The sequence below is a fragment of the Rosa chinensis genome, chromosome 1 (assembly GCF_002994745.2).
Source record: "Rosa chinensis cultivar Old Blush chromosome 1, RchiOBHm-V2, whole genome shotgun sequence".
In the NCBI taxonomy this organism is placed as follows: Eukaryota; Viridiplantae; Streptophyta; class Magnoliopsida; order Rosales; family Rosaceae; genus Rosa; species Rosa chinensis.
Window position 1 is genome coordinate 64,272,353 of NC_037088.1, and position 16,363 is coordinate 64,288,715.

At 38.6% G+C, this 16,363-nt stretch overlaps 2 protein-coding genes across 5 annotated transcripts; one reads left to right on the top strand and one right to left on the bottom strand.

The window, feature by feature from the left end:
• On the top strand, positions 1–4,511 carry LOC112177214 (nuclear mitotic apparatus protein 1). Of its 3 annotated transcripts, XM_024315589.2 has the most exons (8): positions 1–343; positions 473–784; positions 899–1,099; positions 1,189–1,311; positions 1,460–1,497; positions 1,630–1,732; positions 1,878–3,805; positions 3,997–4,511. In XM_024315589.2, the coding sequence occupies exons 2-8, from the start codon at positions 716–718 to the stop codon at positions 4,208–4,210; spliced, it is 2,676 nt and encodes an 891-aa protein (XP_024171357.1). In that variant the 5' UTR covers positions 1–343; positions 473–715; the 3' UTR covers positions 4,211–4,511. The 3 variants fall into 3 exon arrangements, with proteins under 3 accessions (XP_024171357.1, XP_024171290.1, XP_024171400.1); XM_024315522.2 differs by lacking the exon at positions 1–343 and having other exon boundaries at positions 354–784; XM_024315632.2 differs by lacking the exons at positions 1–343; positions 473–784; positions 899–1,099 and having other exon boundaries at positions 1,460–1,529; positions 1,571–1,732.
• Positions 4,512–4,605: 94 nt separating this feature from the next.
• LOC112172126 (protein SHORTAGE IN CHIASMATA 1) lies at positions 4,606–10,711 on the bottom strand. Of its 2 annotated transcripts, none has more exons than XM_040512396.1 (8): positions 10,359–10,711; positions 9,800–9,883; positions 9,640–9,717; positions 9,483–9,539; positions 7,612–9,006; positions 6,961–7,479; positions 4,921–6,576; positions 4,606–4,743 (listed from the first exon to the last, which is right to left on the bottom strand). In XM_040512396.1, exons 1-8 carry the CDS (start codon positions 10,674–10,676, stop codon positions 4,645–4,647), a joined length of 4,206 nt encoding a protein of 1,401 aa, XP_040368330.1. In that variant the 5' UTR covers positions 10,677–10,711; the 3' UTR covers positions 4,606–4,644. The 2 variants fall into 2 exon arrangements, with proteins under 2 accessions (XP_040368330.1, XP_024165091.1); XM_024309323.2 differs by having other exon boundaries at positions 9,800–9,886.
• Positions 10,712–16,363: the final 5,652 nt, after the last annotated feature.

A 16,363-nucleotide genomic window follows, 5' to 3' on the forward strand; every position in this document is an offset into this window, starting at 1 on the left:
TAATAGATACCTTTTATGAACTGGAAAGGCAATGTCTTTTCCTCAGTGCTCTAAAACAAATCTGTAGAAATTTTGTGTTTTGGGCCATCAAACTTTCCAAGGTGAACTATCAACCTCTGGTTTGCAAAACCCACTTTTATGATTAGCCTATTACACCTTCGGTTTTGGTCAAATAATGTTTTCACTCCAATGGGATTTCCTCATTAAGGATGTGATAAAAAATTGGATTTGGTGCCCTTAAAGGTCGATATCTTTCCCTTTACTCAGTTTACTGAGAAGGAGCAGGGACATTTACGTCATTTGAGGGTGGCATTATATCCTTTTTGAAAGCAAAAAGATAGCGGTAATGCGTTTCAGAGATCTTTTTCCATTACAGCGAAGCTTCTTATTGTGTTTTTCTGTAACAGCAAATTTTGGTTTTCGAATATAATTTAGATCTGTTTCTGATTCTTGGAGACTTAGTTTTATGCAGAATCTAGTGCTTACAGCTAGATGTGGAGGTTTAACAGCTACCACAGAGCCGTTTAGTTGCTTTCAGAATATTCATAGTGTTGCAGAAATGGTGGGGAGGAAAATACCTTACTTGGTTCTGACCATGTTAGACTCAATTCTTTTATAAAGAAACCCAGAAAAAAGCAGAGACTGTTTGCCAAAAGAGGAGGAGTGTGTTGGGAAAGACTATTTTTCTGAGATCTGAAACTCTGGGACTGGCAAAATGTTCAAGACATGGAGCAAGAAGAAGAAGATAAAAGCTATATTCCAATTGCAGTTTCAGGCAACAGAGGTATGTATCAGTTTAACACTCGAAAAGTGAAAATGGGTTTGTGAGATTCAGCTGAAATGTGATCTAGTATTGTTCATTCATACCTGGAATTGCTTCCAACACTTTCTGTTTCAGGTGCCGAAATTGAAGAAGCCTGCTTTGATGATCTCTCTGGTGCCGGACGACGTGGGAAAGCCGACGGTGAAACTGGGGAAGGCTGCGGTTCAGGATGGGACCTGTACATGGGAAAATCCAGTTTATGAGTCAGTGAAGCTAGTGGAGGAAGCGAAATCAGGGAAACTGAAAGAGAAGATTTATCACTTCATTGTTTCCAGTGTAAGAAAGAAAATTCAGCTCTTCAGAGTTTCATACTGATGGGAATTGTTGTTGTGGAAGGTTGTAATTCTAATGGGGAATCATTGCAGGGAACTTCGAAATCTGGTTATCTCGGAGAAGCTTCAATTGATTTTGCAGATTTTGTGGCAGAAACTGAACCCTTAACTGTCACTCTACCCCTTAAATTTGCGAATTCTGGTGTAGTTTTACATGTTAGTCTTTCTATCACTATCTCACTCTCACTTCTAGATCACACATACAATCAATAACACAAGTAGTTCTGTCTATTCACTAAATAAAAGAAAAACTTCAATGTCATTAACTATTAGTATCTGATGCATAATAAAATTCTTGAGGCAGGTGACGATTCTCAGGGTGCAGGAAGATGGTGATTATAGGTGACAATATGTTCTATCTATTTCCCATAAAGTTTTCTTCTTTCCTCTAATTTTGGATTTTTATTTTTCAAAGTTTTCTCTAGCTTTCCCCTTTCTTCTACTAGTTAGTAATGAAACTCAATCTAATTTCAGAGAAATTGAAGAAAATGAGGATCCTAGTCTTTCACGCCATAGCAGCGTGGACATCCAGAACAGCAATTGGGATACAGATGGAAGCAACCACCTAAGTTTTGAAGTATGTATTCTAGCATTTACTTTTAACACATGACATGAAATTTCTGAGATCAAATGGTAGCTAGCCACAACCAACTAGTTTATTATCAGAGTTTTGGGGATGGGAACCTAACTAGAGTCTATTCTATGTCATATTGCTGTAACAGAATGGAGCTTTTGATAGAACTAGTAATGGTGCCAGTTCCTTGTCACCCCAAGGAAAAGACTCCATGCCTCAAAATGGAAAGGCTGGTGCCACTGCAACAAAATTAACCTTGGATTGGTCTTCAGATGAAAGCTTATTTGACTCACCAAATAGAGTTGAAGACAAGCTTCCAACGGAAAAAGTGAAAGATGTTTCAGGTGATTCCATTGAGAAACTCAGAAAGGAAAATGCAATGCTGATGAGGCAGGCGGACATATCAGAACTGGAATTACAGTCTCTCCGAAAGCAAATGTCAAAAGAGAGCAGCCAAGGACAAAATCTGTCAAGACAGATTATTAGCCTTAAAGAGGAGAGAGACACACTCAAATTAGAATGTCAACAACTAAAGTCATCGCGGGGACGTGGGGAGGAGGTACATGCTTCCCAAAAATTGCAGCCCGCGGACAAAGATACAAGAGTGCAGTTAGAAACAATGAAGCAAGAGCTTAATCGTGAAAAGAAAGTAAGAACCAATCTTCACTCGCAACTGCAGACAACACAAGACTCAAATTCTGAGTTAATCCTTGTGGTGAAGGATCTTGAAGATTCGTTGATGAAGAAAGATAGGGAAATATCTGATCTTTCAAGCAAGTTAGAAACTGAAAAGAATTCCAAATTAATGGGGAAATTTTCCGTGCACAAAACAGATGAGGATGAAGCAGAGTCGTTGAAGCAGAAGATCCGAGAACTTTTGACTGAAATGGACACCCACGAGAAGGAGAGGGAAGAACAAGATATGCATATAAAACGGCTCACCTTGGACTATGACCTTTTGAAGAAGAAGAACTGTGACATCTCTCTGAAGTTGGATCGAAACCAAGAAAAGCTACGAACAGAGATGGAAAATGAACGTGCAGGTTATATTGCAACCATAAAAGAGCTTGAATCTCAAGTAAAGAGATCAGAAGAAACAATTGAGAAGCAAGCTCATGAATTTGCAGAGTGTTTGATCTCCATTCAGGAACTGGAAAATGAGGTCAAGTGTTTGGAGATGGAACTGGAGAAGCAGGCCAAGGGATTTGAAGATAAACTGCAGGATCTGGCATATGCCAAAGATGAGCAAGAACAGAGAGCTACTGAAGCAGAAGAAGCATTGAGAAAGACAAGGGAAAATAGTGCTGCTACAGCTGAGCGTCTTCAAGATGAATTAAGAAAGCTTTCTGTGGAAATGGCATCTAAGGTTAATGAGAATGAGAAGCAGAGCACTAAAGCACTGGCAGAAGCTAATGAACTGCGTGTGCAGAACAGAATTCTGGAAGAGAAGCTCCAGAAATCCAATGAACAGTTAGAACTGATCGAGGGCCAGATTGATGTGAAAGCAAAGCATGTAGAGCAGATCTCCTTGGAACTAGAAAACAAATCGAAGCAGCTTGAATATGCAGAACTGCATAAGGAAGAAAAGCATGAAGCTCTCACAATGAAAATCCAAATGCTCAAAGCTGAGATAGAAAGGCTCACAGAAGAGAACTCTAACATCACAAAACAGGAGGAAGATAAATTGAGAGGAGATTTGGAACAAATGAAGAAACTAATTGCTGAAAATGAGGTGCTCATCCAGAATTTGAATGTTGAAAAGCATGATTTGGAGAAAAGATTTGCTTTATCAAAGCAGGAATCAGTGAAAACGCATGAACAACTTACTAACATGAGGTCCATGAAAGATGAGAAGGAGGCGACAATCACTCGTCTCAAGTCAGAAGTGGACAAGTTGCGGACCCAATGCAATGAGTCTAAGAACACCTTGCGTAAGGAAGCATTGGAAAAGGAAAATTTGAGTAAGCAAATACTTCAATTACAGGCTGGGTTAAGGAAAGAAGGAAAAAACAGCACTCCAGATAAGAAGCTCAAGAAATACAATGGACAAGCTGCTGTTTCTAGTAATAACCAAAGGTACAAGCATTCAATTAAGAACACTTGGACTGATCGCTGCTTATATCAACTAATTATAACAACGTTTTTTTTCCAGACGAGTGTCTCTTTTATTTATTTTGTGTAAAATTTGGATTAAACTATGCATTTAACTTCTAACACAAAGGGGGTTTTTTAGAATGGTGTTTTATAAGTTTCATTCTATTTCACAGGAAATCTGAAGATTCCTTGGAGAGAGAGTATAATTATAAGGACTTGCTGACCGAGTTGACATTGCTAAAAGAAAGAAACACATCCATGGAAAAAGAACTGAAGGAGATGGAAGAGAGATATTCAGAGGTAAGTCTCCGATTTGCAGAGGTTGAAGGTGAAAGGCAACAACTTGTCATGACTGTGCGTAACCTCAGAAGCAATAAGACGAACTAGCACCCTCTGAGCTGTTTCACTTAGGTTACTGTACAGAATGTATAGTGAAGCAGGTTGTGCTGAGGTGCTGAGTACTGGAGCAAAGATACAGGTGGGACTATCGAACTACAGAGAAAAGGTCAAGAAATATGCTGTATAAGAATTAGACAGTTCTTCCTCATCACTATTGTTCATGGCTCTCCAATTAGATGTAAGATAGAACCACCGAAAATCAAATCTGGACAAAAAGTGCATTATTTTTGTATCAAACAAACTCTACTCATTCATTTGTGATAACTTGTTCAATTTTCTTGCATTGACATTTGATAAGGTTCAAATTTGGCATGCAAAATAATATTCAGAAGTGAGAGTATTGGCTTTTACGTCTCAGATATTACACAATTCCAATCTAGCATATTTACTGTAACTAGAGAAATTTCATTTCAAGCTTAGAATTATATACGACTCTGAAACTTTCTGCTCGGACCATTAGCTCCATCACTCCACACAAGCTTAGTTTGGCTTCCACTCTTATTCGTTGCAAAAGATAGTGTCTGCAATTGATCAAGTGAAGAAATCAATAAAAGAAATTGGAACTCAGTATGAACTATCAGTGATAGAAATATGGTATATGCATGTAAATTATAACATAAAAAAATAAAACTACAAAGATGCCAGAAGGAGAAGGGTAGTCAGACTAGATAACCTGTCTTGCTCTCTTATCAGCTTACCTGTCTTGCTCTCTTATCAGCTGGTGTAAATCCAGTAAGAGGAAATGCTGAACTCTTTTCAATCTTGGATGAGCGTTGTACTGGTCGCTTTTGTCTTTTCCGTTCTGGTAACTTTCTCGGAGTGTTACCACCTTCATACTTGAAAAATTCAAGAATGGATGGACTTCTTCTCTTATTAACTTTTGGCGCATTGCCTGAATACCCCAATATTGGGCTAGATAAGTCCCGTGGAAAGGACTGCTGGCGCAACCTGCTCTTTTCCTTGATTTTGTTTAGAAACTCTATTGTCCAGGGACTGTTTTGTTGTGGAGTGCCTGAATGGAGAGCATTTGAGAGCTGTGTTCCTCCATAAGCTGATATATCATTCTCGTGGAGATGTATCCTTTGAGATACTCCACTGGACCTCTGCCTGAAACTCTCCTCTAAGAAATTGTTATGTTGTCTTGAGGGAAAAACATCATTTTCAATCTCCGTATCTGCATAATTGTTGGCTCCAACTTGCGAACTTTGTCTCGGTTCCTTTACAGGACCCCAAATAGTTGTGCTCGAGTCTATTTCAGCAACTGTTGGGAAAGTTCGGTGACTGCTTGAACCAAAAGACAACTTTCTTGCAGCTTTGTACTTTCTTGTGGTATCCATTTCAAGCTCAGGCATCAAAGATGAGAATTCCATGGAGTTGGCAATAGAAGAAAAGTCCACATCAAATACAGGACTATCTGTTAGATCAATAACTTCTCCTTTTATATCCTCATGCAGGTTTTCAGAGTTCTTCAAGTCTCTGAAATCAAATTTGTTCATCATAGGCCCATTTGGTCCCTGTTTCTGACCTGATATCTTATCCTTCAAAGAAAAAAGGGACCTTTTTGTCCCACTTAATAACTGAGGCTCTTTGGAGATCCGAGAATCATATTGCTCGGGAACCCTAAAAGGATTCTTCATCATAGCCGTATCCAAAACCTGTTCTTGATCAAACAAATCATTGTGAGTGAATCTAGGCTTTCTGAACTCATCAATTATGTGAGGGCTTTTTGACATACAGGAATAATGTAGCTTGGAAGCTGCAGGAAGATCCGAAATGGCATCAGTGGGTATGTTTATCGGCTCCAGATGCAAGGAGTCATTCATTCGTATGTCATATTTGTCAGGACTACAATTGTACTTTCGTCTTTTTCTTTCAGAAACATTTAAGTTATATCTTCCTGAGTCTGGCCCTGAAGACACTGAAGAGGAGCAGTCTGTCATTATTGATTTAGAATCTCCACGTTCACCATATCTGCATAAAGCACTAAATAGTCTGATACTTTCATCAGGAACATGATACTTTTGGATTGCATGAATCCTCTTTTCATGAGACCATTTAAGAAACTCAATGAGAGACGCTCCAGAAGACAGTATTGCATGAGCTGACAAAGCATTAACTGAAGGAAACTTGGTAAGGAATGATTCTGCAAGAGATTCTGATTCAGGCATTTGAGGAAATACGCCCCTAATCGACTTTGTGGCTTGTTCAATGCAGCTCAATATAATCTCATCAGCCAACTCGGATGAATAGGAGTTGAACAGCTGCAAATCAATTCCCAGGCTTGCTGCTGCAGCATAAAGTCCATCTGAGGACTCCATTACAGTGGACTGGAAGCTGGTGTCTCCTTCAAAGACCTGTAGAAAGAGAAAGCACAAAATATATACAGATTTCAATGTGGAATAACTGAATAAGTATATAACTATCTATAAAGGACTTGAAATATTACACATGTATGACAATAGTTTCAGGTATCAATTCATAAATTCAATCAGTAATCATGATTATAATCATCCTTTCATAGTGTGGATGCTATTAAATATACTAATGAGTACGGAAAGTATCCACCAATTCAATCATTTGCCTAATGAGCTAAGTAAGATGTTAAGGTTGCTTGACTAAACCCATACAGTCTAACTTCTGACTGTTGCATTCTCTCCTTCGATCAATTGGGAGATAAAAAAAAGTTAATAATAAATAATAATAAAAGAAAAAACTATCACCATAGTTATGGCGGTTACCAGAATGCAGCTACTGAAAGTAGTACTCAGCAATGTCAAAACATTTGTGGCGATGTTCTCAATGCACAAAGGTAAGCATGAAGAAGCTTCATCAAGAGAAGTTGCTTTCTTTCCAATGTTTCTGCAGTCATACCACACTAAACATACTGCAGGACTGAGTATAATGTCCACTGGTAGCTCTGAATCACGTTCTACGACTTGTGCACCTTTTTTCTCCATTGCAAGAATTTTTTGATAAGTACTTCTTCTGGAGACTATCATTTCCTTATCTAGATTTTGAGTGTTTACAACAATGACCGTCTCAGGGAAAGACATGATGCTCTGCTGAATATAGTCAGCTTCCATTGCAAATGGCATAGAAGGAATAGGTGGGGGGATACTGCTAGCTTCAACTTCATCCCAATCCTCTTTAGATCTCATATTATACTCTTCCTGACACGGAAAACTGTTCAAGAGTTCCTTTGACTTCTGCTCATTCCCATGCTCAACTTTAGCACATATAGAATGAGATTGTTCACCCTGGGATACAGCTGGTGTTAGTATACATTTATGGACTGGTAAGTTGTGAATCAATTAAGTGACAAATATATGAAACAATTATAAAAAATGAGACTAAACATAGACAGATTAATTAATATTATTACTGGCAACCTTGGTACATGAAGCAATCTTATCAACTGCCGTAACTGCACAATCACTATTTCCAGCCGTAGAGACCGTCCGAGGATTCAAGAAAAAGTCAATATCATTGAATTGTGACATAGACTTGAAAAGCAACGAAGCCCTGTCAGCACCCTTTTTCTCTCTCTGCTGTCTATTTTTTGGCTGTAGAAAATTGCCATCAGACAATTTTGTTGAAGCATCTCCAATATGACCAGTATGAATATCAATGCCATCAGAAAGCAACTCCTGAAATTCCTTGCTTTCATCTTTGTTTAATCCATCTACAGCACTTTTTTTATCTATATGCTCTGCTGTCTTTGTCAGTGGAAAATTGTCACAAGAGTGACAAGACAATCTGGTTGAAGCATCTCCAAGATGACCAGCAAGCATAGGAATGGCATCAGAAAGAAAAACCTGTAATTCCATTTCTTCTGTGTTCTCTACAGCATCGTCAGAGAAAACCAAGTCATAGAACTTTCCATCATCAAATGAATCCCAATAGGAACCAATGCTGAGCGGATTCATATCCTCCAACATCTTCTTCTGACAGGAATAATCATGGCAGGTGCTATCTTTCTCAAGAAGATGCCAATCCAAGTAAATCCTATCTGATGCAGATAGCGGCTGTGGCTTTACGTCGGTAAGCTTTTCCTCAATAATAACATACGATGAACTCATCCTTTCATTATCATTTAGAACAGGTACAGGCAATGATTTGAATGTATCATCAACCAGGGCTAGCTCAGGACTAACAATCAAATTGTTGAAGTTCTTGTCTCCATTAAACATCCAGTCACAAGTTTCTGGTTCATTCGCTGTTTGTGCTTTAAAGAGGTCTTCAAAAAGTAGGGATGAGTCCAAATCAAGAATCTGAAATTCCTGAAAAACAACTGGGCATGCAGACTGGAAACGGGAACCTATGCTTGCCCCTTGATATATGATGTTTCCCTGAATCTGGGACATCTCCACCATGCTTAACAAGTCCATCTCAGGGGGAATGTCGAGGAACCCGAGGCCAGATCCAGCACACGGCTTTGATAGACAATTATCTGAAAGAAGCTCTAACATCCCATATTCCTTTGAACCCAAAAGCTCCTTGCCATTTAGGTTATCACTTTGAGCCAAATGTTGTGGCTCAATATTTTCATAAACAGAAGAAAGTTCATCCTCCATAGACAGAGCTGTCAAATTTTGCAGAGGTATCTCATTTGCTTCTAACATAGGAAAATGTATCTGATAAGAGGGCATTTGGTCCTGACAAGAACCATCATCTTCGAATGAATAAGCATTTTGATCCATGGGATACTCTGACTTTAAGTCTTCAACTATATGCACCGATTCATGAATATCCAAAGGATACTGCATTGTAAGATTGAGAGTTTCCTGAAAAAAGAATAAAATAAAAAAATAAAAATCCTTGATTTCATTAACAGCCTGTTTTCAAATATACAGCTCGGAATCAGAAACACATCCTGGGACAAACTCAGTAACAGCAACTTGTTAACATAATACACAACATTCAAAAACAAAAATAATGCAATCTAACCCTTCTATACCAATATTTATTCCTAAATCCACCACTTCCCTATCAAAAGGCTACTACAAGAATGATATTAGTGAAAAAATTATCAAAACAAGCTATCTAATCTGATCACAAAAGAAGCCTTCTTTTATATGATAAAACCACCATTGTAATTTAATCACGCATTTAAGAAAGACATTCACACAGATGTTGAAAGTTCCAGTGTTATTGTATCAACAACTTTGAAATGCCGAAGTTAAGTGTACAAGGCAAAATGAATAATCGAAAGTTATAACAAAATTTAGATTTAAATAGACATTGATTAGAGTATTTCAACCTCTGGAACTTCAGAAAGAATCGGGATCTCATCTTTCTCATAAATGTAAGCATTTTCCTGCACATAAGAGACGCATAATATTATGTAAGCAAGTATTCTCATGTAGATGTGGAGCCAAATTGTATATTTACCAACTTCATCAGTAGAATCAGTTTACCAAGAATACATCCAGCTCTTGTGTTTCAAATTGGAGTACTTCACACTGGAGTGCATCACTATCCCCATCTCTATCCTCCTTCAACAGTAATATAACTTCTCATCAGACCAAAACAAAAATAATGTAAGGCTATTAAAATCTGAGAATGTCATCCTCGTACTTTTTGAAATTCAGTCTCCGGAGACTCTGAACCGGCAGCTATCCGATTCTGCAGTCCCTTCTCTTTTCTGAGAACATCGGCTTCCTGCTGCAGGTCACCACAAACCAAAATAAGACCTGAGTTAGTCAACACAGAATTACAGTTCAGCAACTCGATAGCTAACAAGTAATTTTAGAGTACTTAGAGAGGCAATTAACACAACTTCTTAGCATATGAATTCAGTTTCATAGTTCATAAACTTCTATCAAATTCACCATCAAAATTAAGCACGGATCGAAACCGTGGATAGATAAACCTAGAATGTATACTGGTGAGAAATTCATGACAGTTCAGGATCGAAATTACGAGTTTGATAATTGCTGGTACATGAGGCACTAGAAGCTAACAAAACCTATAGCTCATACTGAATCATCAAATCCATTAAGAAACAGAAGAAGAAGAAAAAAAAGCATAAACAGTCGTTTCATCCAAAACTCAATTCCAGAATTCACGAAGCTATGAACAATCTCCCAATTTCTAATCCGATAAGCCAAATCTCTACTCTGATACGGCGAATTACCTCCGAAACCCGAACAGCACTGCTGCCGGAACCGAAACTGCGCCGTTTCGGAGCCTCGAAGTCCGCAATGTCGACGGGGAGGTTCTGAGGGAGGACGTCGGAGAAGAACTTGGAGAGCGCGGCGGTGATCGGCAACTGTTCGATTTGGAGGGAGACTTGGAGGACGGGATCGAGGCGTAGGTTTTGGAGGACATTGGAAGTGGAGAGGTTGGGGTGAGGAGGGAGGTTAGGGATGGGGAGGTGGAGGACGGTTAGGGTTTCTAGGGTTTGGAGTGGAGTGGGGGTGAAGTAGTCGATGTTGAAGAAGCGAGTTCGCATTTCAGGGTTCTGAGAGAGAGAGAAGAGGGAGCTGAAAATTTAGGGAGTTGAATTTGGCGCTTTAAATTTGGCCGTTTAAGTGGCGCGGGTCATGCTAACATGCGCTCTAAATGCATCAAGTAACTGACTATGGGTCACAACTTGCTCTAGTGGATTATTGTTCTCGTAGAGACTTCGAAAATTGTATAATATCTGAGTTGTTCAATTAGTTATTGTTACCGGTGTCTCTATATATTGAATCGAAATAAAAATTTCAATATTTAGAATTTTAATATTTTAGAGCACTATAGAACTTTGAAAATATTCTCTTTATTTTTTGAAATATATACTTTGGTGTCTTCTTATTGACCAATCATACAATTGTACCTCATCGGAATGTTACGTGGCGTCTTCTTATTGGTCGGTGTCAGGATTTTTGTTGTCCAACAGCCTAATACAAGAATCTCTCCACTTTGAGGGTGATTTGAGTATCGATGGTGTAATATTATTTATTTTGATGATTTGCGCTGATTTGAAAATTAATAAGTGACTACTTGATAGGAGCATTTTAATGTGATATTTTAATAGTTAATTCCTCACATTTTGCTTAGTTAATTCCTTAACTGAATCGATTTTTAATTCAATTTCTATTTTTAGGTACATTGGAGTAAATGAAGGTGAAATGAGTGTTAGGTCCATAATTACCTGGAAATGATGGAGAAAAATGGAAATGTACTAAAAGATCAATTTTACACATATTCCTACTCCGGCTAGGAGAAACCAAGCCAAGCAAAGAAGAAGGAGCGGCCGCCTGACCAAATGAACTTCAATTGAGCTGAAACCTTCCAGATCCATTCTAGACACCCAAATTATCATTTCTTATGAAGAGTGCCAGAGAAAAATATGAGTGGAAGGCCTTCAAACAATCAGCCCAATTTTCTACAGAAGCAAAACCGGAAAACTGGACCTGTAAGAGGTCCAGCAGCATTTCCGGCCCAACCACATGGATTGAAGCTCTGAAAATTTGTCAGGATGATCTACACTCATAGTGGAACATTTCATATGAAGAAGTCGAAGGCATATAATGAAGTCTTGTTGGAGAAATAATTGAAGGAATAAAGGGGAAGAAACTGACCTGAAAACAGCTCAACACCACATATTCATGTTTCCCACCCACATGAAGAAAGCTAGATGCTTTTCTCTTTTTCCTTGGATATATTTTTTCTACAATCTCTTTAATAGATCATCATCACTTCCATGTTGCTGCACCTTCATGCTTTGCTTTCATTTCATCATTTCTCTTTCTTTTCCATATTTTACAAATCACTTTCATACTCCACTTTCATTATTTTTCTTCCACTCATCATTTCACTCTTCTTTTTCTTCCCTATATAAACACCTTCTCCTCTCATTCTAAAACACATTCCTTCATCCATTTCATCTTCTTGTCTCACCATTTCCTCTCCATTTTCCTTAGTCACCATTTCCTATACCAATTCCTTCATCCATTCCATCTTCTTTGTCTCTCCATTTCCTTTCCATTTTCTCTCCATCCTCTAGTGCATTCAACATTTCAAGCAAGGCCAAGGCAGAAGAAGAATTACCGTGAGCATCATCCTCCATCACCATCCTTGAAGCTTGCTTTCGAGATTCAAGAGACCACATCCTCAATTCGTTCATCTCATCTCCATCTCACGGTGTAATCCGATTCTCCTTTGTAACCTTTGCTTTGATTTCGTTGGTTTTGTTCTAGTTGACATATGTGTTTGAATGAATATTAATTTCTGGAATTTTATGATTAATTGAGAATTTTCAGATTCATATTATTGTGATTCGAAGGTTGCTTATGTGGGTTTGTTTAATTAAATTTGCGTTATAGATAACTTTTGTATTTTAATCTTATGTGGTTGCAAACACTTAGGGTTTTGATATGAATGGTGCTAGGTTTAAGAACATGAAATCGACTTTTCGTTTTGTGTAAACTTGAACCAAAGTAGTAAAGGTTTTGGACAAAGATCGAATTTAATTAAAGAGGATTGCAATTAGGTGGACTTTTCCATACTAAGTTGTACACTTGAGTTGATAGCCTTTCTCTTTGTGTAATGCGTTAAACATGACATGATTGACTAGCTTTCTAGGGTTTGATTGCATGTTTAATAGGATTAATCTAGGTGCTTTCGCTTAGGTTAATTAGCATTGAAAAGTAAAAAAATGGGAATTCATTTGCTTTCGAATGATTCACATGATCAACTCCTCTCTCATGACTTAGATGAATAATATTAGGGTTTGAATCAATTTTAATCATATGTTTCGGTTTTTGATCTTTGTTCTCTCACTCCATTTGTATTTTTATGTTTTTGCATTTTAATTATTTTGTTAACTTAGTTTTATTTTCGAAAATCCAAAAACAAAATCCCCCCTTTTTTCGTAAATAATGTTTATAGTTGTGAATATATTTGTGAATACTATACTTTGTTTTAATTTTAATTGTTTAATTGTTTAACAATGACAGGTGTACCCTCAATCCCCGGAATAGAACGATCCCTATTTGCTTATACTACTAACGATATTTCAGGGTTAAATTATGCGCTTGCTTTTAGCGCATCAATTTTTGGCGCCGTTGCCGGGGATTGAAAAATCACTTGCTAAATTGTGTCATTTATTGTATATATTTGTTGTATATAAATTGTTTAAAACTAAGTTTAAATATTATTTATATTATTGAACACGAATTTTAATTGTAGGTTGTAAATTGAGAGGAATAGGTGAAGTCTCTTTTGTTAATATTGGCCTAAACCCCTTACTGGTACCTAGCTCAGGTCCCTTAAGGTTGAGGGCGGCCTTTATTAACACTTGTTGAACTGTCTTCACACTTATGAACTTTTTCATCTTAGTAAGTATAGCCTATGTGGAATGGTGTCTAGGAAGGGGACAACGTTCATGACGGGTTTTTGAATCCAGAAGTGCTTGCAAATGGGCCTAAACCACAATGTGGGAGTAGCTCATGCCAAAATGGATTTTTCCTCTCGTGTTCGCCCTCCCCCACCTGGCCATTTCAGTAAGGTTGCCCAAACGATTTGAAAGGGAGTTTGTGTTTAGGCGACTATACTTGGGCCGCACGTCCACTTGATTTACCGCTTGGAATTTGATTCGATATCAATAATGTTTATAATAAAAGAAATACTTGTGAATACTCTATACGTGTAAATTATTTTGTTGTTTCACACTTTAAACTTGTAAAAATACTTTTCACGTTTTATACTCACTTGTATACTTAACTTGTGTCTTATGTACAATATACTTGTTAATTATACTTGTAGTTTGTAATTAATAGTTATACTTGTTTTTATTTTGTATTTCTTTGTTAATTATAGTTACTAACTTTATTTAATGTAGGTACCGTCTGGCTGCAAGACGTAAAATACAAGCGCTACTTGGGAGGCAACCCATGCAAATCAGATTTGCTTTCTCTTTCCCTATTTCTTTTTATTTTTCAATTTTTCTCTTTAGTTTTTATTTTAGGATTTGTTTTCGTAAATGTCTTCTATCTATGCTTACTTATTACATTGCATGCTTTTAATTGATTACATTGAGGATAATGCAATATTTAAGTGTGGGGGAAGAGATTTATATTTTTGTCTTTCATTTTGAGTCCAATATATATTTATATTTGTCTTTTATTTTTTGAGTCCTTTATATATATAAAAAAAAAAAAACTGCATTCATTCAGTCTTATTAAATTCAGCTATTTACAAAAAAAAAAAAATTAAAATTAAAAAAATAATAATAATAATAAAAATACTCTATACTAAACCATGTCTGCATCTCCGTAGGAGTTGAGGCTGAGCTCAAGGGAAATGCGAGAGTCACCGCCATAGCCGCTACCTCCCTCGGAAGTAGTCTTCATGTTGCCAAAGATGTCCTCACCATGCATGGGGAATAGTGGAAGGGTTTCAATCTCCTGGTGATCTCCTCCTCGTTGTTCCATGAAAGATTGTCCTCCTGTTGTGCCAAAGGAGGTAGTACTGGTATTAGTGTTGAAGGGTGAGGAGGAATATGGGTCAACACCATAGCCGACACGTGACCCAAAGTTTAGATCAATGGATCTACCATCATCAGTAGAACTAGTGGATCCAAAATTGAGATCGAGAGATCCACCAACCGGAACGTTCCGAAATTCCTTCAACTTCTGCCTCTCACGAGCCTTGAGGTTCTGGAACCAAAAGAAGACGTTTTTGTCCTCGATCTGCCCATACTGTTTCAGATGGAGGCAGATCTCTTGAATCTGCTCTGGAGTTGGGTACTTAAAACCCTTATCATAGTAAAGGCCCTTGAGGATTCTTAGTTGAGGCGGTGTGGGAGCCCACCGGTTATTAGTCCCGGCTGCTTGGTTGTTTCCTCCATCCTCGATTTGTTGCTGGGTCTGTTGCTCCATTAGTTGCAGAGTTTGTGGTTCCATGTTGATGAAGAAAGGATTTGAGTTTCGAAAGAAAGGCTGAAGGGTTGGGAGAGAAAGACTGGAACTCGGAAGAATTTTCTTTTGGAGTGAACAGTCGCTCAGAATGCACCTATTTATAGAACGAGTGAGCAGATCTCCACCGTTGGATCGACGATCTCTGAGATTAAATCTACGCGTTGGATTAAAGTCACCCGAAAACACGGAAAAGGTGTTGGCTCGTGAAGGACACGTGGGGGAACCAAACTGATCTCGAGGAGCTGTGACAGATAAGCTACAGCCGAAAGCAGGTTTAATTGCCGTGAATCAAGGAAAAGAAAGGACGCGTGGGGGAATCAAACGAATCTCGAGGATCCGTGACAGACAAGCTATAGCCGAAAGCATGCCATAAAACCAGGAAAAGAAAGGAATATTTACATGTGGGGGAGTTTCTTGGACCGTGAACTATCATAACTCTTCTCCTTCCCGGAGAAGCTTTGTTAAAACCGTGTGCCTGTTGAGATTTCTACCCTATTTTGTGCTTTACATATACATCCTTTTTTGTCTCCTCCAGATTTTACTAAGGTTTGTCTAAGCGTGCAGTTTCAAATTCCTTCTACTTCCTCATGGCTCGAACCAAGGTTACCCCTCGCAGGGGCGTCAATCAACGCCGTGTTCTCTCTTTGGAAGAAGAAGGTCGTCAAGCGGCCACTAGAGCTGGGCTTACTCGTCCATGGGACCATCGTCCTATTCGTGAGCGTACCCGCAGTCCCCCTCCTCTGCCTCGTCGCTCTCCCAGACTGCATCCCGGAGAGTCTTCTTCCTCACCAGCTGCTCGTGCTCCTCGCCCTATGGCCACCCTGGAAAGCTTGTCGGATTTGATTGATGATTTGCGTTCCTCTCTCCGCGATGGTATTATGGTGACAGATTGGAGAGTCAATTGCATGATCGATTACATCTCTGAGATGAACTGCTCTTTGATCCGCTGTCACACTGCAATAAACAAGCTTGCTCAGGAAGTCAATAACTTGCAGAGTTATCCTCCTGGGTTTCCTCGCAAGGACGCTACTGCATCACAACATGAGGACCCACCTCCGAAGGCTGAAACCAGCAAGAGGGCTGCCACTCGCCCGCATACCGCTCCTCCAAATGAGTAAATGGAGGTACAAGTCTAGGCTGAAAGACTTTAAACATTAAGCGCTGCATGGGAGGCAACCCATTTCAACCGTAGCTGTGGAGGAGACATCAAACGCAGATTTGCTTTCTTGAACTC